At 48.4% G+C, this 23,641-nt stretch overlaps 1 protein-coding gene across 2 annotated transcripts; it reads left to right on the forward strand.

Moving 5' to 3' along the window:
• Nucleotides 1-5,917: 5,917 nt before the first annotated feature.
• On the forward strand, nucleotides 5,918-17,219 carry DLL4 (delta like canonical Notch ligand 4). 2 transcript variants are annotated; one of them, XM_015864556.2, is made up of 11 exons: nucleotides 6,223-6,391; nucleotides 6,484-6,747; nucleotides 6,838-6,895; nucleotides 7,515-7,784; nucleotides 8,793-8,853; nucleotides 8,962-9,092; nucleotides 10,467-10,636; nucleotides 11,714-11,933; nucleotides 12,337-13,045; nucleotides 13,794-13,902; nucleotides 15,335-17,214. In XM_015864556.2, the coding sequence occupies exons 1-11, from the start codon at nucleotides 6,338-6,340 to the stop codon at nucleotides 15,338-15,340; spliced, it is 2,052 nt and encodes a 683-aa protein (XP_015720042.1). In that variant the 5' UTR covers nucleotides 6,223-6,337; the 3' UTR covers nucleotides 15,341-17,214. The 2 variants fall into 2 exon arrangements, with proteins under 2 accessions (XP_015720041.1, XP_015720042.1); XM_015864555.2 differs by having other exon boundaries at nucleotides 5,918-6,747; nucleotides 15,335-17,219.
• Nucleotides 17,220-23,641: the final 6,422 nt, after the last annotated feature.

Below are 23,641 nucleotides of genomic sequence, written 5' to 3' on the forward strand. Positions count from 1 at the left end.
CGAAGGGAAGTGTCAAAGCACAAGCTACCTATGAGGCTGCATCTCTTTGTATCCAGTAGCTGCTTCTGCACATTCCATCATAAGGACCGTGTTCTCAACAGGACTGGGGCACACCCCACCCTAAGCTCAGTGCCCCAAGCAGCACCAACTGTCAGTGCTCAGAGCCGCTGCTTGCTCCCAGCTCCTCCCCAGGCTGCTGTACATTTGGCAAACTGCATTGCTGCTGTTCTTTTTTCCTCTCCTGTATTCTGACTGACTCATCCATTCAGCTGTTCAGGAAGGGATGACTCTCACCTCTCTCTAGCTATCTAAATATTTGGGGTCTCCCCTAATCTAGACATTCGGTTTTCTGCTAGAAACCAAATGTTTCTCTCTCACTTGGGAGAGAAGGGTTTCTGCAGGTGACAATTCATCTGGTCTGATACAGATTCTACCCCCAGAATGGGTGATTATGGTCCCATCTCTTAATATTATCTCAAGAGGAAGTGTGGGCACATAACATGGCCTACCTAGCAGTCACACAGATAAAATGAGGTGAGACAAATCCCATCCTAACCTCTGAGAAGGTTTTTCACTCTGAGTCTGAGTTTGTGCTTACAGAACCACATGCAATGGCCTCATTCTTCACTCCAGGCTTTTAAAAAAGACAGTAAGCCCACCTCACCCTTCTGTCCAACTCCATCATAACAGCTACATCAGGATATAGCAGGTCTCTGCAGTATGAGATGGATCTTCCCATAGGTGTATTGCCTTCCACAGGTGATTTAAGTCACCTAGGGACACTTCAGTAGTTAGCCAACTTCATTGGCCTGGGTTGAGATGGGGTTCCATCAGCAGCAGACTTCCAGGCAGGGTTTTGCACAACCACTCAGATTAAGAATGGCCCCTGCACTTCTTCACATCAGCCCAGGGCTGCAAGAGACACAGCTACCACGGGCACCTGAGCAGGAGAAAGGAATCGTGTACCCTCTGCCCCCATTGCTTTGTATCACTGGACTCTCAAGATAAGCATTTATTGCTCATCCATCTAGGGCTCGCTATGCAGTCAAGTGCCAACTGTCTTCAGCCTGCTAAACTACCTGATGAAACTTCTGATTTAAGGAACATCACCGGGAGCCTGGGCAAGCACAGCTTCTGCCATCCAGATAGATCTGCTGTCACATGTGACTGACAAGATATTTATGCTGATGGGTCAACAGACAGATTCATTAATTTTCTTCTCCCTTGTCCTATTATCTAAGCCCCTGTGCCATCCGCAGCCACTGGAGTGAATGTTCATTTCTATTCCATTGTCATACTAACTACTGCTCTAGTTTAAGTATTCTTTTGAACCCCAAGAACAATGTGCACAAGGCGCAAATCCATCCCGCTCCTCCATGGCTAAGTAGGGCCATTAGACAGGAGAAACAATGGGAACACAGCGGGTGCTCTGTGTTCGCTCCCTGCACGGCCGCACACAAAGACAAAAAGGAGGAGCGCTGGACGGGCCATGGATGGGTGTCGGATACTCCGACGCACTCGTTTTCCCAGCATCCCCAGATCACAAAGGAAAAGAGGGTCTGCGTGGGCCTGCAGAGCCTGCATCAGTCGCTGGGCACAGGACTTCATTGTTTGGTTTATTTTGTTTCCCTGAACAATATGTCACATATTTACTTTCCTCTCGGAGTGCCGATGCTAACACAGAATCTTCACCACGTTATGTCAAAATGTCAGCATGCCGCATCACCACAGCTCCACATGAGGCTGCCTGGCGGGCCCCTGCAAGGGCTTCTGCATCCAATCATTTCCCATAAGCAGTGTTTGCAGGACGGTAGATCTTCTTAAAATAGGACAAACCCAGAAATCCTGGAGCCGGGGGCAGCCCTCACTCATGTCTCTGTCTTGAGTAACTCCATCTGGACAATCCAGGATCGCTTTTGATGGCCTGCAGAAGCAGATGCTGCTGGTTAACATCTTTTTGTTTTTAACTAGGAGTTAAGAAAAATGCCGTGGGTAAAAAGTTAGGATGGTCTTTCATTATTTATCAGGAAGTTTTACCTCCAGCACAGGGATTTTAAAAGGAGTTTCCTTACCTAGGTGTCCAGCTGTATTTAAATACCTTTCACTGATACAGCTCTGAGGAGTTGCAGCTGCTCAGACCAGCTTCCCCTGGTGTGCATGCAGGTGTGATGCTGTGAGCCCCACTGCCCTCTTCCTCCTCCTCTTCCTCCTCCTGCTGCTGCACCTGCACCAGCCTCTGGAGAGGACCTTAAATCCTATCCTGCACCTTCCGCAGCTCCCAGCTCATGCCAGGCTACCAAGGGAGCAGGGAAAGTGGTTACAGCAGCTACTTACCAGCCTCCTTTGAGAAATCCCGGTGCCTGGTGCTGTGTACCGTAGCCCCAGACATATTCTAAGCAGCTGAGGGCGGCCCAACCATCTGTTGGAAGGCACAGACCTCTGAGGCAGGAGTTTCCAATGCTGGGCCCACGGGAGGTTTACCAGGGAGCCCACAAAGGGGGTTTTCTCTTAACCAAAGCTTGTGCTTTGTTATGCTGCTCCAGACAAGGCTCAGCCATGGCTGCTGGCCCACACATGCCCTTTTGTGAGAACCAACACCGGATCCCAGCGAGGCATGGCCAGCCTCCCAGTCCCACCTACAGCTCTGAGGTTTGAAACCAAATGAAGAGCTGGGTCTCTCCTAGGTCCTTCGCTCAGTTCCAGCCACAGTTCCCAGGAGCACTCTTTATGACAGAAAGGCTCCCAGTGTTGATCATCCATCTCAGGTGGGAGTGCCAAGGGACTGCAGGCCTCCCTCCATGCAAACTTCCATAAGAAGTCTGGCTTTTACTGACAGCTGCATTGAGGATGGTGCCCACAGCTTGCACTGAGTTACTCATCAAACAGAACCACATAACTGAAATATGTACATATCATAGAATCACAGAATCATAGAATCATTAATGGTGGAAAAGACAACTAAGTCCAAGTCCACTAAGTGGACCGAGTCCAACCTTCAGCCCATCCCCACCGGGCCCTCTAACCATTTCCCTCAGTGTCACATCTAGAACTGTTTGTATTATGTGTTTTGGTTTTGTTTTTTGCATCCATTCAGATCTAAAGCAGGAAGGCTCCCTTCCAAAGGCACTCCTAGCACACACACCTACAGGAAACGCACAAAGCCCGGGCAGCACCAAAAATGCATCCCCGAGAGCTACTTGCCCAGCCTGGTGCTGGCCAATTTCCTCCACGATAACACGGTGCTAAATAAAATGGGATCGGTGCCACCGATGCCACAAGCAAGCAGAAGAGAGAGGGAACAAGGAGAGCTTTGCAGCGCGGTGCCGGTCCCAGCCCTGTTCCTGGGCAGCGGGGTCCCCGCGCGGGGCTGGGGCGAGGTTTGGAGCTGCTGTGGCATCTGGCACGAAAAAATGTCCCGGGAAGCTGTTACATTAAATGGCCAAATCGATTTATTGAATGGCAGGTGTTAGCTACAAACAGATGGAGAACATAAAGGCATAAGCAGGCATTTGTATGGAAAAGAAGCCATCGATTTGTAGAGAGAGGCTCAATAGTGATCGTTATACCCTTTAATAGAAATGTTCTTATTTTTATGGGCTCGGCTCCGAGCAACAATGGCTCTACGGGCACACGCCACCGCGCTGCCCGAACTCCGCTTCTGGGGGGGGGCGGTCGGGCCGGGTGGGGTGAGGCCGGGCCGGGCTGCGCGGTGCGGAGCGGAGCGGTGCGGAGCGGTGCGGAGCCGCGCTGTCCCAGTTGGCACGCGGCGTGCCCGGCCGGCCCGTGGCAGCGCCCGCGCGGCAGATGAGGCACGCGCCGGCCTCATTACAATGAGAATGGACAGGCTGGAGGAGCCATGTGGCAGCAACAGTTTGCAAATCCCCCCTCCTTCTGTGCGAATCGGGAAACATTTCCAAACATTTGTACCCCAAATCGACCACATTAACACCCCTCGGAGCGGCTCTCCCTGGAGAGATGCTCCGCGCTACGGCCATTTAGGCAGAAACAAAACAAGCATGAGGGATTTTTCTTTCCTTTTCTCTCTCTTTTTTCCTCTCCTTGGGCTCTCTCGGTGTGTGTCAGCGCCGAGTCGATGCGCAACTTTCGAGCTAAGGGGTTTAAAAGCCACCGGGGGCTGCGGCTCACTCAGCGCACGGAAGAGCTGGAGCTGAACAAACGTGCAGGTTTCTAAGCGAGGCGGCCCCAAAACGCAGCCTGAAGGCAGCACCGGAGCCCTCGGCCCGCAGGGAGATGCTCTGCGGTGTCCCCCCGCTGTGCCCCGCATCGGGAGCGGGGAAGGGGGGAGCGCAGCGCTCCCGCTCTCCTCCGCCTTTCGGGCATTGCCGCCCGATGCTATCAGAGCAATTTCTTGGTTGTTTTTTTTGTTTTTTTTTTTCCTTCTGAAGTCCGTGTGCGTGTGTCAACATGCAGCAGGTGGTTTGTTATATTCCTGGCGTATTGCTTTATGAGGGGCTCTTTTTATAGCCGCAATCACAACAACGCCCCGGAGTCCTATTTTACGCCCCTATCGCAACCGCTCTCTCCGGCTCCGGTAAACGTTTGCCCGTTTGCCCAGCGGAGCCGCTCGGTGCCGGGACCGGGGAGGGGGGCGAAGTGCGCGGCGCGGGACCTGCCGGAGTTCGGCGGAGCTGCGAGGAGAGGAGCCCCGCTCGCCTCTCCGTAACCTACATTAGCCGCGGGTCCATATGGTAGATGCTGCCCGGGGATCCCCAGCGCCGAAGCGAGGCCCTATTCTTGCGCGCCGCCCTGCTTGTGCCAGATGGTGCCTGGGCCGAGTGGCCATGCGTGGGGTGGCTCTGGTTAGCCTAATAAACGTCCAATACAAGTCAAAAATCAAAACACACACATACTAACATCTGCTAGAGCCCGCAGTACCCAGCTAGCCTTTCAATGCTGAATTAAAGAGCCCCACAGCCCTTCTGTTCCCCTAGGTTAGACACTCATTACCATTTATCAAGCACTGATGTTATCTGGCCTCTCATTTTATTTAGTACCGAAGCTATTAGCATCAGATTTGATTTTGACAGTTGACGCTGCTGCTGGTAAAGCCGGGATCTGGCCGGGCGGATCGCTGCAAAATTCCGAGCTCCTCGGCGGCGGCACATTCCTCCTCTCGACCCGGTTACGGGCCCAGACAAAGGGTTCCAGCCGTGTGCCTCACGCCCCCGAGGGCATCCCCGCACCCCACGCTTTTCTTCCCCCAGGGCCCACATCCCGATCCGGGGACGTTTCCAGCGAGCGGCCGGGCCGAGGGTTCAGCCTGGGGCCGAGCCAGCCGGACCCTGGGACTTCCTCCTTTATCGCGCTCCCCCAAAGAACCCGGACCGTGGAATCGCCGCTGCACCAGGAGTGCCTTTGGGAGAGCCGCGGAGCCCGAGGGCTGCTCCCCAGGTGATCCACGCCGGAAAGGTTCGCAGCCGGGCGAGCCCGACGCTGGCACAAAGGTGGCAAGGCCTCATTACCATACAGCTGAGGGTTTATCTCTCCCTCCCCCCTCCGGCCTCCCATCCATTTAACAAGCTGAAATAAAAAGCCACATGAAAGGCCTTCTCTGTGCTCGGCTTTAATGAGGGACACGCGACCCAACAATAAGCGCACGCCGCAATCAGGCCAAGGCTTTTCTGGCGCACGCCGGAGCGCGGCCCGGCTAAGGCACAACGCCGCCAGCGGTCCGGGTCCGGCCCCCGCCCCGAATCCCCCGAGCCCCCCGCCTCGGGGCCGCTCCCGCCCCGCTCCGGCGCCCGTCGAGGAGCAGCGCCCCGGGCGCCCCGTCCCGGTCGTCGCCTTCTGCCCGAGGAGTAGCCCCGGGGCGCGGGCGGGCGGAACGGGGCTCGGGCTCGGGGAACACGTCGAACCCCGGCGCTCGGAGCTCCCGTCGTCGGGGGGATACAGAACCGAGAGGCCGGGGGTTTGCCCGGCCCCCGCGGAGCGCCGGCAGCGAGACTCGAGTGCGGGACCCGAGGGCTCCCGTAGCGCTGGGCTCCGTTTTCCAGAAAGGAAAGATGGAAAAGGGGAGGGATCGCCCGCCCGCTGACTGACAGTTTACATAATGAGCTCGCGAGGATGCGAGGCAACTATATAAACCGCTCGGAGGGAAGCAAGTTTCCCATTTACCGAGCGCTGCCGGCCCCCGCCGAAGGAGGAGCCGTCCCGACGAGGCGTCCCCGTTCCCAGCCCGAGGGCTCTGGAGTTTATAAAGCGCAGGATTGGCGCCTCGAGGGCACGGTCGCACCTGGATTTACCTTCCGGCCGACGGGCAGCGCCGCTCTCCGCTCTCGGAGGAGCTTTTGGGGAATACAGAGCGAGCGGAGCGAGGATGAGAGCGCGGCGCGCCTGCGGCCTCACGCTGCTGTTAGTGCTTTTGCAGCAGGTAACGGTCGCAGCGACGGCGAGAGGGGCTGGCGAGGTGTCAGTGGGTGCTGGCCGAGATGTGACGGGGCTGTGTTGTGTTCCTTTGTGCAGAGCGCGTCCGGCTCCGGCGTCTTTCAGCTGAAGCTGCACGAGTTCGTCAACAGCCGCGGGGCGCTGGCCAGCGGTGAGCCCTGCGCCCCGCACTGCCGCACCTTCTTCCGCGTCTGCCTCAAGCACTTCCAGACGGTGGTGTCACCGGGCTCCTGCACCTTCGGCAGCATCATCACCCCGGTGCTGGGGGTCAACTCCTTCAGCATCCGCGACACGGAGCGGTTCGACAGCCCCATCAAGCTGCCCTTTAACTTCACGTGGCCGGTGAGCAGCGCGGAGCGGCGCGGTGCGGGGCGGTGCGGTGCGGGCGGGGTGCGGGCTGTGCTGACGCTGCTCTCTGCTCTCTGCCCGCAGGGGACCTTCTCGCTCATCATCCAGGCCTGGCACGCGCCCGCTAATTACCTGCCGCAAGGTGAGCGCCGCGCCCCCGGCCCGAAACGGTTAAAGGCGGCCCGGCCCCGCCGCCCCCGGCTCAGATGTTTATGCGATAATTTCGGGGCCGGCTTTATCCGACCATCAGGAGTTAGTCCCCAAACGATGCCCGTCAGGGGCCGCTTTGATTCTGTCCCGACCTAATCTCCAACACAATTGCGTTTCCTGCGGTTTATTTTTGGCGTGGGAAAGAAAGGAGCTCAGCGGTGAGAAAGCCGCGAGGCTGCCAAAGAGCCCCGGCCGCCTTTTCCTGTATTTTACACCTTTCTCGAATTCCGCCCTTTGGAAAGGAATAATAGCTTTGGGATGTTTTTCTGACAAGAGAGGAAAAGGATATTCCAGCAGCACTTTGAAAGCCCTCGACGCGGAGCCCCCCTCGGCCTGGGCTCGCTGCTGCGGGCCCTCCCTCACACCGACCCCTCTCCATCCCTCGGGGCAGCAGCACGCTGACCCCGCTCCATTCCCACCGACGCGCTCCGTCTCTCCTCGCTGTGCCCGGGGTGTCACGGTGCCTTGTGTCACACGCGTGGGTTCCCTGGGTGGGTGGTGGACGTGGTGGCGGTGCTGGCCGCAGCCTGATGCTACTTGCTGTCCCGCAGGCTCGCGGCCGCCGCCGGAGGAGTGGCTCATCAGCCAGATGGCCATCCAGCGGTCACTGGCGGTGGGTGAGGTCTGGTCTCAGGATGTGCAGAGCGGCCCGCTGACCCAGCTGCGCTACTCCTACCGCGTGGTCTGCAGCGAGAACTACTACGGAGAGAGCTGCTCCCGTCTCTGCAAGCGCCGCGACGACCGCTTTGGGCACTATGTCTGCGAGGCGGATGGCAGCCTCACCTGCCTGCCCGGCTGGACCGGCGAGTACTGCACCAAGCGTAAGTGCCGCTCCGTGCCATACCACTGATGGGCCCTGCAGCCCATCCACATAGGCAAGATCTTGGCCGCCTCACTTCAGTGAGTGCTGGAGGGATCCCCTCAGTGGGCTGTGCTGCCCCTTGTCCTGTGCGCTGGGCAGGCCTGTCCCGCTGGTGTCTTGTGCACCTGCTACAGCTTCTTTAGCCCTTCCTCTAGACTAACCCAAGCCGTAGCCTTAGACAGGTGTGCAAGTCAAGAGGCCTTTGAGGAAAGGCAAACTGAGGGCACTGTTTAATGGAGGTACCCTGGTGGGCCTAAAGTGTGTTGTCCTCTGCAGCAAGTATGTCAGGAGGCCTCATGCTGGATGCATCGTGTTTACTTGTGTGCCCGCAAAGCGCAGTGCACCTGTTGGAGGCTTGGGCTGTGCTTTCACACTGACCTTTCCACTCCGTGCTGGGAGATTGAAAGTGGCATGCTGAGGACTTTGCCCCACTGTTGCTACAGCTGCCAGTGCCATGCTGCACCTCTACACGTAGTGAACTAACAGCAGAGAAGGGCTCTTGGCTGATGTCCCTGAGTCAGTCATACCTATCCCAAGTTATGCTGCCAGCAGCTTGTCTACAGAGGTTTCCATGCTTCTGCTGCCAGCGGTGGGGCAGGTGTTGCGTTGTCATAGCAGGAATCTTTGCTGTGGGCTCAGGGCCCTGCTGGGTCTCTGCAGTCTTTTGTTAGGGCAAGCACAGCCGCCACCTCTTGCTGTTTTTCTTTTGAGGGAGCCGCAAGAGTTCATGTTTGTTGTGTAAACTGAAAAACTAAGGGACAGCTTGTCAGACATTGGCTCTCCCTGTTCACTTCTTCCTGCTCCAGAACTCCCCGTACTGAGAGTTTTTAAAACAAAGATTTGGAAATACAAAACTGGTTTTTGAAGTATTTTTTAAAAGCTGTCATTCCCCCTTTTACAAGTGTATTCTGTTGTGCCACACATATTTATCTAAACATTTCTGCTTTTTTTTTCTGTCCTCTTGCAGCCATCTGTCTGTCTGGATGTGCCGAACAGAATGGATATTGCACCAAACCCGGAGAGTGCATGTGAGTAGATGGCAATTGCAATCTGAACTTCAATGAAAATGTCAACTTGTAATAGAAACTTAAACTCTTTTCCGTGTCATTAATGCTTTAATTTGACTTTTCTTGTAGCTGTCGTTCTGGTTGGCAAGGCCGCTACTGCGATGAATGCATTCCCCACATAGGCTGCCGCCACGGGACTTGTAAAACACAATGGCAGTGCATATGTGATGAAGGATGGGGTGGCCTCTTCTGTGATCAAGGTTGGTTCTGAGGGTTGTGCTTACAGCTTTGGGTTGGGTATTCCTCAATCTGGTACTAAGGAATCTGATCCAGGATTAAATTTGTGTATGGTGTGTGTGGAGGGGTGTCATTTTGTACCAAGGCTGTCTCAGATACCGATTCTTCATTTGTAGTAGTTTTGGCTGAAAACAACCAAGCCTTTTTGGTGGCTGTTGTTTCCAAGAGAAAAACACCACCTGGGTGAGTGGTGAGTGGGCAAGTTTTCTGCTTTCTCAAGCTAAGTTTAATGTATTCCCTGTACAACGATAACAATTTACTAAACAGTTTCCAGCAGCAGTAAACACCATAATTTGGCCTTCCTTATTTTGCATACAAGGAAGTTAACTCATGTGATAAGTCTGGAGCATGAGAGAAAAATCATGTAAGCAAGAATGAAAAGTACAGGTTCCATTTTAAGGTACACCAGACCACTTCCACCTATTCAACCCAGTGAATCACTGAACTGTAGCCAGCTGAGCAGTCATGTCCTCAAGGCCATATATGCACTGCTGGCACTGAGATCATTAAGTACTCAGAGCAAGTCAAGTGTTTGCAAGACATTTATAGGATTAAGACAGGGAAGTCTGAATTAAGCAGGAAAAGTAAAGGTGCAGGTTGCTGCTGGTGGGGTAGTTAGCTATTAACCAAATGTATTTCCATTACTCTGGCATTTATAGTGCTTATAAAGATTCTCTACTTATGTCATATGGACTTGTGTGCTTAACCTCTGCCTCGTATTGAAAGGGAAAATAAAAACAACCATCTAGTTTGGCAGAGTATTTAGACAGTTTAAACTAATAACATCCATAACAAACAACAGAACACAGTAAATAAACAATAAAATATTTCCAATGTTTGTTTAAATCCCCAAGCCTAAATAGTTCTGTTTCCTTCCTGCCTTCCCAGAATGTGCCTTGGAGCACACCTTTTAACAACAGGGCTAGCTCTTCTACTGTGTGACATATTGTGCACAGTGTCTGTAGTGCTTCAGAGTGTCTTTTTGAGGAACATATATGGAGTACGTGTTCCACTTTGTCATCATTACATACATATAATCATGGGATTACGCCCACAAAAAAAAGGGAGAGTATACCAAAGCACTGAGAATTTCTTAAGAACTTAAGTTCTTTAAGTTTCTTAAAATTCAGAGCTTGATTAATAGACATGTAAAATTTGTAAGAGTCTCGAACAACTGATTAGAACTGATCTTAACCTGGATAAGAATCTCTGGTATTTCTATTGGTAGCAAAATTGAAGACTCCATTTAAAACTCTTTGTTGATGAAGGTGCTTTTGTACGAATGTCTTTTGCCAGCTGTCAAAAATGCTTTCCTCTAACACTTGGTATCTTTGCAGATCTGAACTACTGCACTCATCACAGACCATGTAAAAACGGAGCAACCTGCATGAACACCGGCCAGGGCAGCTACACGTGTTCATGCAAACCTGGCTTTACTGGTGTTGACTGCGAACATGAGATCAGCGAGTGTGACAGCAATCCCTGTAGGAACGGCGGTAGTTGCACGGTAAGGGCATTTTAAATGTAAAGTCATTGTGTGAAGCAAGCCCCAGTATACCTTTTCAGAAATGGTTTTGTAACAACATAATGGGAATTCGATAGTACACAGGTTCATTACTGACTCTCACAACTATCATTCTGAACCCTTCCCTGGACGTGTCGGGGGAGGAAGTCTGTTACAGGAGGAGATGTATCATCTAGATTAGAACTGGTCAACTGATCCTTAGGTTTCTGTGGCAGCCATTATGAGATCTTGGCAAGATCCAAGGCTCATGAGGGAGCTTATCTGTAAAATAAAATAAAAAAAGCTTCCCAAATCAAAGCTCATAAAGAATTGTGCTAAGTCTGTATTTTAATAGCAAATAAAAGAAAATGCCTTTTTTTCAGCTATGGGACTGCAGCATTGGTTGATATACAGGCAATTAGATGAAACGCTTTCTGTGAAATGAAGTTCTGTATTTTCAGTTTTCTCGTGTTTCAGTGTATTTTCATACCCAGTCAATGACTGATCCTACCCACTGATAAAGACTGATAGCTTATAGATATCAGATGTAATCTGATGCATGTTTTGCTTAAAGCTAATGCTCCAAGACCCTAACTCCTTTCCCTCAAGGCCTTGGATACATGTTGCTTATAAAGAAGAGACAAGTTTTGTTGTAACCTAAGTGGTGGGACTTTTCCATGGCAAGGATTGGGGGGAGGCTCTCATGGAGGGGATAGATGTCCTGATTGCAGCCTTGTAGGTTAGCATATGTCATTCTGCTTCAGAAGGACACTGGGGATCCCATTAGACAGTAGTGGCATTAGTCATGTTTTTGCCTACTTGCCTCTAGGCTCCCTGCAACTGTATCCGCTCTGCTTTTGTAGTTGTGTGATTACTCCTATGTGCCAAATACAGCCAGTTCACAGCCCTGTCCCCTGCAATCCAACTTGTAGTTATTTACTCTGCAAATGTCACTTTTGCCACATCCAAGTGTAAATGAAGCGGGACAGAACAGCAGTCGCTGCTGACCAAAAAAGAAACACACGCACAACTATCATTTGGTGGCATCAAATAACAATGGCCTATCGTTGTGTTTTGCAGGACATGGAGAATGGTTATCGCTGTGTCTGCCCCCCTGGCTACTATGGAGCTCACTGTGAGCACAGCGCTTTGACGTGTATCGATTCTCCGTGCTTCAATGGAGGCACATGCTTGGAAAAAGAACAAGGGGCCAGCTACACTTGTGTTTGCCCTTTTGGTTTCACGGGGTCAAACTGCGAAAAAAAAGTAGACAGGTGCACAAGCAACCCATGTGCAAATGGTGAGTCTTTTTTTTTATCAGAAAAATCTCATGGCTTCTTCACTTGTCTGTGCTTTTCAGTGCAGAAGTGATAGAAATCCAATCTGACCTTTACACTTCCTCTAATACATTAATCCCTCTCCCTCAGTGTATTCTACATCTATCCCAGTTTTGGTTTCTTGCGGGGAACTTTCACTGGCATTTTCTATGTAAGAAAATGATGCATAAGCTTTATCATGGAATGGGAAAGCATTACGTACATTAAACCAGCATTATTTAGAAGTGGCATGGTTTTAAGGGATGATAAGTAAGCTGGAAGGAAGATTTAGATGTGTGGTTGTTCTGTAAAATAATCTCCCTTTTCTTGAACTAGTCGAAACACACTGCTTACTGATTTCTTTTTTCCTCTTTTTTTCCCCCTCAGATGGTAATTGCTTTTACCTTGGCCAGATTCGTGTGTGTCGTTGTCGGGCTGGCTTCTCTGGTCAGAAATGTGAGATTAACATCAATGACTGTGCCAGGAATCCATGTTCCAACGGGGGAACTTGTCATGACCTGATCAATGACTATACCTGCACGTGCTTGCCAGGCTATAGCGGCAGGAACTGTGACATCAAAACCAGAGATGAATGTGCTTCTGGGCCATGTGAGAATGGAGGCACATGCTACAGTGGACTTTATAGTGCCAACTTTGTCTGCTACTGTCCTTCTGGCTTCATGGGCAGCCGTTGTGAATTACCAGTTTATTCAGTGCCCATTACACTTCCTCCTAAACCAGTCCCCTGGATTGCAATATCCATGGGAGTGGGGCTGGTGGCTTTGCTCATACTGTTCTGCATGATAGCAATGGTCATCAGGCAGATGAGGATGCACCCACAGCAGGACTTGGAGACGATGAACAATCTGTCTGACTTCCAGAAGGACAATCTCATTCCAGCTTCCCAGCTCAAAAATACCAATAAAAATAAAGACCTCGAAGTGGACTGTGGGCTAGAGAAGTCAAATTATAAACCCAAGAATCATAAACTGGACTACAATCTGGTAAAAGATCTGACGAGTAGAGGGACACAGGAAGATAAATATTACAAAAGTGAAAAGTGTTTAGGAGAGAAGTCGCCACTTCGACTACACAGGTGAGAACTTAACCTTCCTTGTAGCCTTTGTAAGCCTCTCACCTTCATACTGGTCTAAACCACAGATGGGAAAATGGGAAAAAATTAACTCAGGGGAGAGAACATAGAAAACAAACCAAAGCAAAGGCAGGAATTCTGAACTAAAGTATGAGTGTCATGGCAAAGTAGTATCCATAGCTAAAGTAATTGTAAGTTTGTACACAGTGTGCTGGTAACGTGAGTGCTGTAAAGGGGAACAGGAGTGACCAGTCCAGTGATGAAAGTACAAAGTATGTGTCCTTCCTCAGTAAATTACAGAGAAGCGACACTACAGCAAACAGTTATTTAAAAATAAGTATTTTGCTTATTAAAAAGGCAAAATGATTTTCTACATGGGAAAAAGATTAGAGTAAAAATAACTTCTCTCTTCAAAAAAAGGGCATCTATTTGTTGGCTCCTCTATATTTTGATATGCATACTGGAAGTCTTGCCTGGGTTCTGCTTGTGACTGCTGTGCACTGAGGGATCTTAGGGAGTACCTGACTAAATTGGACACAACAGAAACCTAGCAAGACAAGTAGTATTCTTTACTTCCACTTCCCTAAAGTAATGTACTGCCATCATATAGAACATGTGAAATTTCATCCTTTGCCCTCTTCTCCCTCACCTCCACAGCTATCTTGTTCCACCCCTACATATTCATGGTAGCATTTCAGAGTCAAGTATGTTAGATGTCAAATAACACCTTTTTCTCTCTGTCCCGTTTTAGTGAAAAGCCTGAATGTAGAATATCAGCGATATGTTCTCCGAGGGATTCAATGTACCAGTCTGTCTTTGTGATAACAGAAGAAAGGAATGAGTGCATCATAGCCACAGAGGTAAGCGAGCACATCAATAAGCAAACAAATTCACAGAGTAAAAGTGGCATCTGAGAAGGATGCTCTATTTCCAGGGATCTCAGCATAGACCTCATCTCCTCCATGACATACAGGAGTGCCCAAGAAAACAGAACATACAGTGGGGGAAAAATAAGGAAGAGCTCTGGTTTTATTAAACCAGATTCTGTGTTTGGAGAAGTCAGTGGGAGACGAAAGCACTGAATGTCAGCCCATAAAAATTCAATATATTACAGGATTATTTCCTCTTATGTAGTCAGCAAAAAAAAACCAATTGAAATAATAATTGAAATAACAATTGAAATAATAATAGTTCATAATTAGATAATAATAGTTCATGGGGCTCACCAATATAAAACTGCATTTTCTTTTTTCACCCCCATTACTACAATAGATAATCTGTGTTCAGTGAAAACAAGCAAAGCTATAGCTTTCCAGCAGAAAATGTAAGGTAGCTGGATGCGTTTGTGGATAGGCAGAACAGCCATTTAGTAAGTCTGTAATAAGACATGGAAGGAAATTTCAGCTTCTTGGCATTTAAGCTCTAGCTACATATTCATGGCTGTAATAGAATGAAATGTTGTTTCTTAAGTTATCTAGATGCTAACACTATTGTGAACAGGCAGAAAGCAGTACTCAAGAAGGAAGTGTCTAGTAGTGACTTTAGAAAGTAGCTACTGAAGATCCAGCTAGTTCCAAAAGGATTGCAGGTCCTTTAGAAAAAGGCCCAAAAGTTAGAGGCAATTTATCACAAACCAATACCTGTCTCTTTCAGCGCAGTCACCATTAGTGCTAGTTTCAGTTAGAGACTCCAAGAGAAGCTTGCTGTGCCATATAGCAGCGACCTGTGAAGTCAGATCTGCAGGATTCTGTCTCTCTTGCCAGGGTGGATATCAGATTTCTGCTTGAAGGCAAGCTGGAATATAAGTCAACCAACAATATTAAAAGTTTAACAGAAAGGATTTTCAAAGATATAAATGATAGTTAGATGCTTTGTTTCCGTTAGCAGACCCAAATACCGTATCTTCCTTTTGAAGATTTTGCTGACAATAGCTGGATTTACATCAGTTACCCCTAGAAGTATTTTTAATTTCAGAATGGCAGAGCCTAAAAGTTTTCTCCAAAGCACACAAGCTATCCACCTATACCATATGCCATTTACAGAGACATGGCAAACACCCAGATTCACAAGATTTACTCTAGGTGTTCCTTCTCTCACTCCAGGTAGGGAAGGCTACTCACCATACAGATGAGTTGTTTGACTGTTCTCTCTGGATGAAGGCAAAACCAATGAATGCTGATAGCTAAGCTGCAGTAATGTCTAGTTTACGTTACTTTGGTTTGACATAATTTGTTAGTTCAGCTGTATTCTGCGCTTCCTTCTCATTCCTCAATTTCTTTTATATCCTGACAGGTATAAGACTGAAGATCAGCCCGTTTGCACCTCAGATTTGGTAATGCCAGTAGATGGACGTTCCTGCTGCATTGTTTACAATTCAGAACTGGATTGGACTGTTTGTAATTACATGCAACTTGCTGCTCTCAGGTGGAGGATGGAACTGGGTGAACTGGACAGACTGTGAATTTACTGAAAGATGCAATAGACCTATTCATTTTTACTGCCCTTGTTTGACATTTGATGCCAGAAATCTCACTGGCTATAGAATAGGGGAGGAAGCAGAGGGAAGAGAGAGGGGCTAAACATGTTAACTTTTGATTTGATTTTGAAAGACACTGAGGCCAGTTTCTCATGGACAGACCTGTGGCTTTCCAGAACTTTGGTGTGGGAGGTGCTGGTAGATGAGGAGGCACTTAACTATCACGGATGTTGCCGTGGAAGGTGTGAAGAAAGGAGCATTGCTATGCAGATAATGGATACAGTATAAATGAGGTCTCCACTTCTTTTTTTTAATGGGTTTTAAAGTGCCTAAAATCTGTCAAGAGAATCTAATGAGCCCAAACAGAGACTTGACTGCTCTTCTTGCAGTTACCTGAGCAGTATTGGGCAGGGGTGATTGATACTTCCTGCTACGCGTCCATTTGCATCTCCTCTCTCCTGCTGCATGTATTGGAGACGAAGGGCAAGAGGAGGAAGGAAAGAGGGGGACTGAATTTACATGTCATAGCATTTGGTGATGCTTTGGAGAACTGATTGACCCAAGCCACAACATGGGACAGGATTTTCCTGGATTTAAGCATTTGAGAAAGGAAAGATATGATGATAAAGAATGTGTACTGCCTGTTTCCCATTGATAATGAGGAGAGATGTGATCCCACTTCTATTTAAAGCCTTACATTTGCGTTTAAAATCAATCAGCTCCTAGAACCTTGTACGTGCTGAACCGTCTCAGCTGTTCTCATGCCCTTTGCACTACCAGCAATCATGAATAGACATTATTTTCTTTTTCCTTCCTCATTCTCTCCCTCAACCCCCTTATTATGACACAGATTTGGGGGTTTACGTTGTATTCTGACTTAGGTGCCACCTTCTGCAAATGGTCTCAAAGTTGCAGCTGTTAATTTCCAAAGGAGAAGCAGCAGTATCATCCCCCTTATTTCTCAATCTGGTTGCAAATTGCCGATTCTGTCCTTCAACCTGGTTCCAAGTGCTCCATATTAAAGCACCCACTGAGACGCCCTCCACCAAGACAGGTGGAGAACAGAGTCAGAAGGTTCTAGGTTTGTCCTGTTTCTTTCACACCTGCCCACTGCGACAGAGGGAAGACTGCCCTGGACAGCAGAGGCCTGCAGAAACTCTTAACTAAACACTGACAGCAATAATATTGGACACCCCAGTGGAAAGTGCTGTGACAGTAATGAGATGAGACTGTGCGGTGGAGCAGAATGAGGAAGGAGGAAACAAGATCTCTTCAAAGAAACTTGCATCGTACCATCTCTCAGACAGTGATATCTCTGCCCTTGTAAATCCTGTTGGACTAGCCCACCTACTGCCTTGAACTGTGCAGACAAGACCCCTTTGTAATGTCCACTACTGACCTTCTGCTCTGACTGTGTAGGACCATTTGGAAGATGACCTTCAGAGATCAATAATATGGGTTTTAGTTCGTCTGTTTGTAGTTTATTCTGAAGACTAGTATTTCAGTAATTTAAAAAAACAAAAAAATCAGAAGCACTGAACTTTCTACGTTTTATAACATTATTTTGTATATAATGTATATTTATAATCAAAACAGAAGTGTAAATATGTTTATTACTGCTCATGTAATGTTTTTAATGTGATGACAAAGTTTGAATTTTATTTTTTTTTTTTTCCAAGCAATGAAAATACTTTCCTGCTACTGTGGAGTTCACTGTGGTTTGTCCTTTTACACTTTAGGTTCTGTGATTCTGTGGTAGCCAAAGTGCCCGGTGGCCCCAGAAGGGAGCTGGTCCACCCATTCCTTGCAGGCAGCCCCACGTTTCATTTTGCACACCAGCTGCTGTAGGCACCTTTTATAACCACTGACTGCTGTGAACAAAGTTGTTGAGCTGAGCAGCATTCATCTGACAGGAATGTTATTTATACTGTGATATGTAATATTTAAGTCATAAGTATATATGATTTAAATGTTATATATTTTCTTGCCATAGGGTGGGATTGAATTGTCAGGAAAACTAATTCTGTTAATATTTCCCTCCTTGCCAACTTATGGCATGGAAGATACAGATTTGATCCCATTTCAGGATGCTGGCTTTAGCTTCATAGACAGAGCAAGATTAATTATTTTTTTAAAACTCCTTTTCTGCAAATACTTTCACTAAGACCCAAGTTTCACCCTGCTAAGCATCTACATTTACACTTGTGGAACTGTACCACTGTTTGAGTGGGATTTGTCTTTTGCTAATACGACTTGGAGGGAGTTTCAGACCTTTTCCTCCCACCTTCCCAATGCTACACCAACAGCAGCATCCTCCCTGGCTATCACAGTCTTTATCCTCCCCAGCCCTTTTGGAGGATATTTCCACAAGATGTGTATAAAAACCATGCTTGTAAGAAACACTCCCTGCAAGCATATTAGTCTTTGAAACATGTACAGTTACAGACAATTAGATCTCCCACTAGATCAGCTAAGGTGCAGCACAGCCAGCATCTGAATGCACAAAAGCGAGAACTGTAAGAACAGGAAACCACTGCTGCTCTATTTAAAAGCCAGTTTTCTTTTTTTTCTGCTTCTGACAAAATGCCAAAAGAGTGCCTTAGCACTGGATTCCCTTCTTATCTTTCCCAAAATCAAATCTAACAAAAACTTACTTAAAAAGCAAAACAAACAAAAACCCAATCTACAGACATGAACAGAAGAACCATTACAACTTATTTCTACTTTCTCATTAAAATACTGCAAATCATGGCTCGTAAGGATCCTTCTGAGTGTATCACATAAATGCTATTTACTTTGGATGGTTTTTGTTTCTCCCTCCCTAGTTCTTTTCTTAGCAAAATTAACTTTCAAATCCCAGTCAATTTTCTTGGCTACCATAGAAATAAACTTAAGACGAAACTCAGAAATAAAAAGCCACCTCCCCCTCCCCAAACATTCACCCTGTAGAGCAAATTATGAAAAACAAGCCATTGACAAAAAGCCGAGCAGATGCTCCCTGCTTGCAGTCCTTCCTCGGCAATGTGAAATAAACCCAACAGATGCCTCTCTTAATTGAGCACATGGATTACATACACACATGCACTCTGTCCTGCTTAAAACAAAACACACACAAAAATCAAACGGGAAAATAGCCAGAGAACTCTTCCCAAAGCCCAGGCAAGCAGGAACGCTAAGACCAAAAAAGACTCCTCTCTTCCTGCTCGAAATAAGACAGGAAACCGTATCTATAGGCAGAAGGGAGTTGAAATCCGTTAAAACCTGATTATGTAGATCCCACAGGGTTAAGCAGGTACAACACATGCCTTTGTGTATCCACACAGGAGAGAAGGGGGAAAAAAAAAAAGCTTGAGTTTACAAGGAAATCTGTGAATATTTACTGGAGGCGATACCGCACCACACAGCTACCAGAATAGATCACAGATCCTACACAGGAAAAACAGGAGCTGTGCCTGCTTCCACACAGGAGGAGATGGAAAGCATATGTGAATCTATGCACGTGTGCACATCCCCAGCTCCTTGCCAAAGAAATTACAAGCAAACCAGCTGAACACATATCACGACCTGGATTTAACTCACAACTCTGGCCAGAAGTTCTCTCACCAGGGCGCTGTGCACTGCCTGCCTTCCAGGTGAGAACATACACGTACGCTGGGAGGAGCTCTGGGTCCTTCTGGGCTACCAGGGCTCACCTGGACTTCAGAGACTCCCCCTGGGGGCTACGGATGATGGCAGGACTGTAAATGCACCGACAAACAATGCCTTAAAGACTTCCCAGAGCTAACTACGGGCTCTGACTAACTCCTCTTAGGATAATTTGCCCTAACCACGGCGTGATTACGGATTTGGATTGAGGACTGCAACTAAACTTGGTTTCCAGATTTAAAAGATAGCCCAAACTCATTTAAAAACAATGTTGAATAAGCAACAATTCCAAGATCAGAATCCCGACTCAGAGGAACTTTGGTGTTTGCTTCTATTATAACTCAACAGAAACGATTTCTCAGCTACAGACAGAGCCCAGTTTCAGGGCCAGGCATTGTTGTTGCACTTTCAGCTCCAGCCCTGCATCGTTTACCTCTCCGGGCAGCTCTCTTAGAGGGGGAAACAACCGCCGGGATAAACCCGTAACTATAGCACCCACTGGTGCTGAGACAACACGCAGCAGCACAGCGCTGAGAACGCGGCACAGGGCAAGGAGTTTAATCAGCTTAAAAGAGGGATGCTTGCAGAAATTACGCTTGATACAAGACTTGCCTAAAACAGGATGGAATGCAAAGCACGTTTTATTTTGCACAGTGCTTGTCCGGAGGCAGCACTCGGGAGAGCTGCAGAGAGAGGCTGAATTAGCCACAGTGCAATCACAAACATCCAATCCAGCAGATAATGCAATCATTGTAAAAACACATCTCGAATACTTGCATTGCTTCTCAGTCTTTTTTTCCTTCACTCATGCATAGCAAGCTGCGAATAAACCTGCATTACAGTGGCTTAAGAGAAAGTAATCTGTTTACCTGTCATCCCCTTATCTCGCATACCTGATCCACAGTTTTACAAAGCAGATAAGGCACTCCCAGCACATTTTGCTCACAATCCAAATTCCAGTTGCGGAGAATTGACATAATGCAGTGACCCTTTGCCACACTTCACTATTTTCACAACTTTATTTTATGGCCTCTCTGGAGAGTCAGTACCAAGCTCTCCAGCCCTGCTCCACGCTCTCTCTGCTAAAGTTTTGCCAGATCAGCTCCAGAAGCCCACAGGCAACGACCTGCTGCTCTGCTGGCCAGAGACATCCAAAGTCACTCTCCCACCTGCTCTAACCCTGTTTACTCTGCTCCCAGACAAGGTCTGGGCAGTACTGGGACTCAGCTCCATAAAACCACCCTTCCTCTGCCTCCTCTCTGTGCAGCAGTATCGTGGCTGCCATCTGCGCCCCTTAACCTGTGCCTGGCCCTTCTCTGCAGCACTGCCACCTACCATGCTGCAGATTTAGGACAAGACTCTCTCCAATTCATGTGTGTAGGGGAATAATTTAAGGCATAAGATCAACTGTTGCATGCACAGCATTTTGTTCTGGAGACCAGCACATGCTTTCTCTCCTCCCCTTTAAAATCCTGATGGCAAAGCATCACCTTCCCACAGGTGCTCCCTTTTCCAAGGAGAGCTCAGCTCCCTCCTCCAGATCGCTGTTCAGCTCTTAGGAGACACAATGGAGAATAGACACGAAGTTAATCTTCATATAAGGTACACCCAGTAATCGCTGCCACCCAGCGACCTTCTCTGCCTTCCAGCAATCTACTGTGAGCTGCTTGCAGGCTTTGTGCAGCTCTCCAAGCTGCTGGAGTGCAGCCCTGGGCAGGAAGAAGACAAGGAAAAGTTTTCAAATGCAGGCAATGAGCTGGCTGGAAAATAACTTCTGCTCCCCGAGCCTCTTATCTCAACATCTTTCTGCATTTACCACATACATATGAGAGATGAGACCTGCGAGCTAAGGGTTAAAGTCTTCTTCATGTCCTCTATGAGCGTTGTATCGCCTTTCCTCCTCCCAGGGAATGGGACGGTGGCTCAGCCTTTCTCTTACTCTGCAGCTGACCCAGCCTGCAGGCTGCTCTGTAGGACAGACTTAAGGTGCAGAACAGCACCTTGTTCACAGCTGTGTTTTGCAAATACATGAGGAAAGCTTGCAGTTTAAGGAGAGGCTGTTGGTGATGGTATTTTTTATCTGTGCTTTATGGCTTATTTGTTGAGTTCTTGCTGACTTTATAGCAGTTTGTTGATTACGCTCTTAAATAACCGCCTAGAAGGTCACAGAGGCATCACATTTGTTTTTACGAATTAAATTAAACCATCTCATATTTAATATCCAAACAAATTTGGTGAGAGTTAGGCTTACAGCTGGAGAGCCCTCACCAGCCAGAACAGGACCTGACCATTCCTGGCACCATGCAGCTCCCTGACAGTTTGTGAGCAGGGCTGCTGTGGCCAAAACTCCTGGTATGAATATGAATCATTATGCATTCGAGGTTAATTTTCTATTAACGCTGTCTAATATTTGCCTTACATTTTCTGTTTTGGCAGTGTTGGCAGTTGCACTTGCATGTTCTGTGGAAGACTGTCAGCAAAGAAACAAGAGGGTCTGAACAAAATATATTATGAGAAAATGACAACGGCAACAATGACAAAAAACCAACATTAAAAGCACGGTAACTACAGAAGAAACGGCCTTGCTCTCAGTCACCCCTTTCAATTCTGACACCAGGTCTTGGTTCCAGCTTTTCAACAGCTCCTCCTACTCCCACATTTCCTTATGCCAAAGCAGCTCTCGCCTTCCTCCAAACTACTTCTTTCATGAAGTTTTTATGCCAGTTTTCAACGTAGTAATGGTATTTAAGTTTTGTTGTAAGCTGCTTAGGAGGAAGTTTCTGAAGGTCTGCAAAACACTGGATGTAACTACACTGCAGGACAAGATTTCTGGAGCTCACTTACTTACATCCCCATAGAAGGTAAATATGACTCGTGTAATTACAAAAAGCTGTTTTTCCAGTGAGACAGCACTGGTAAGGAATGCTTAAAACAGGCATATTTCATCCCATATGTGATGTTCCACAATCTGGCAACTTCAGCTGATTTGGATTCACGTGGAGCAAGTTCCCCATCCCCTCACTACGGCCATCCAAACACAAAACTTCTACATCAGGCCAACCGTGTTTCTAGATGGAGCCAAGCGCGCAGAGTTTCTATGGGGCTGATGGAGAAAGGCAGATACCTTCAGCTCTGCCACACTGAGAGGCAGCTGAGATAACAGGGCAACTCTGGAAGGATGAGCACCATTAACCACACACACGATGGAGTTAATGACACCAACGTGCCTCAAGAGGATGTTGTGAGGATTCATTCATATCTTTCAGATTCCTCGGGAAAAGCAGCTGCGGAAGTGCAAACTATCGTTTACCATTCCCATCTTATTGTTTGAATAGCAGCTCAGTGTAAACACTATCTGGGAAAGCAAAACAGCCGTGTGTGAGTGTGCGGGGACGAATCACTCCCTCCTCCGGCACCCGCGCTGGAGGAGCGCTTTCCTTGCGCTCGGGCCCAAAGCGGGCGCATTGTGCTTCCATGGCCGCTTCCTGTTTGTCACCTCGTGACATCATTTCCTGCTTCCTGACCGATTACAGCTGTGCCAACTGTTTTCCTCAGGCCTCGACCAGCTTCCCACCCCCCCCCCCTTTTCTTCCCAAGGAGAAACACGGCAATAAACACCGGCCCTGGCACAGCCACGAGGCCCCTGTTAACCTCCCCACTGCCACAGCTCTTAGCAGGGAAACCAAACTAGGAGGGGATGGCTGCGACAAGTTGGCCATGGCATTGATGCCTCCAGCGAGGCGGCCCCACTTGAGGCTGCCCACGTGCTCTCCCGTCGATGTCGGTGGAGCTTGGAGACGGGGTTTGGGGATGGGGTTTGGGGATGAGGCCGGGAAAGCCTCGCCCCCAGGTCCTGCAGCTTCGACCCCGGCCGGAGCAAAGCACAGCCAGCCCCGAGCAGCGGCTGTGCTTCCCCGCAGGCCCGGCACGGCCGGCAGGGGGTGCCCCGGCAGCGCGGTCCGCCCGCGTTAGCGTCACCTCTGCGGCTGGGATCCGGGAGGATCTGCACGGTGTCAAGCGAGCACCTTGCTGGTTTTAAGGCCTGGGGGACAGGGATGTGGGATGCGCTACATAACGGCCCCTCATGATTCACTCCCCAGGTCGGCTGGACGTTGTGCCAGTGCTCCTGCATTTTCCTTTCTTGTGGTTTGCGAGGATTTCTTTGCAAGGCTCTCTCGCTTAACTGCTTTGCAAGTAGAAGGAGATGGAGTATGTACTGCCAGTAATTGTTAGCTTTAAGGCACAAAATGCATTAAAGAAGGCAGACTGTGAACTAAGCTGAGGTGGTGTTCTTGCTTGCATGTCCACCTGCAGAAAGCCAGTGAGTCTGGTGCTGCCAAAGCTCAGAACACATAGAGGAGAGCTCAGAACAGCTCAGTGACCAAGCTGCTGCCTCAAGCTTGAACAGATTGAAGCTTAGCAGGATGCCAGCACATGGCATCTGGCTGGTACTTTATTGTCTTACATCTCACCTGCAA

The sequence above is a fragment of the Coturnix japonica genome, chromosome 5, assembly GCF_001577835.2.
Source record: "Coturnix japonica isolate 7356 chromosome 5, Coturnix japonica 2.1, whole genome shotgun sequence".
In the NCBI taxonomy this organism is placed as follows: Eukaryota; Metazoa; Chordata; class Aves; order Galliformes; family Phasianidae; genus Coturnix; species Coturnix japonica.